This window comes from Nannospalax galili, unplaced genomic scaffold (genome assembly GCF_000622305.1).
Source record: "Nannospalax galili isolate Female #2095 unplaced genomic scaffold, S.galili_v1.0 C47134383, whole genome shotgun sequence".
Taxonomy (NCBI): domain Eukaryota; kingdom Metazoa; phylum Chordata; class Mammalia; order Rodentia; family Spalacidae; genus Nannospalax; species Nannospalax galili.
Window position 1 is genome coordinate 1 of NW_008436185.1, and position 394 is coordinate 394.

The window sequence follows — 394 nt, forward strand, 5'->3', positions numbered from 1 at the left end:
AAGACTTGGCAGCCACCACCTACAGGCTATAGCAAGAAGGGGACAGAATAGAAGTGCATGAGTGAAGCTAAGGACAGGCCCCTTAGGTCTCGAAGGTGTCTCCACACAAATGCACAGACTAGTGGGAGCAGCAAAAACGGGACTTTAGTAGCTGGTTTGGAACCCTCTACATCTTGTGGGCCCACCCTTCCCAGAACACTCACATGTATCAGCTCTGTAATGGCTACCAGGTCAGCAGGGGAGATGTGGGACCCAGTAAGGAAAGCCTTGTCCTGGAGAAACTTGTGCTCGAGCAACTGCAGGTTAGCATCCAATTCTGCCAGTGTGGCTGCCAGCACATCAGGGGGTATTTGCTCACCCAGGAAAACAGGGAACATCACCTGGTAGGTAGTAG

The 394-nt window shown here is 52.0% G+C and overlaps 1 protein-coding gene across 1 annotated transcript; it reads right to left on the reverse strand.

Moving 5' to 3' along the window:
* Positions 1-5: 5 nt before the first annotated feature.
* LOC108490354 (glutathione S-transferase theta-1) lies at positions 6-381 on the reverse strand (the record flags this gene model as incomplete). The annotated part of the gene is made up of 2 exons (XM_017796425.2): positions 204-381; positions 6-26 (listed from the first exon to the last, which is right to left on the reverse strand). Coding segments are annotated over exons 1-2 (195 nt in total), but the record flags the coding sequence as incomplete, so codon positions are not given.
* Positions 382-394: the final 13 nt, after the last annotated feature.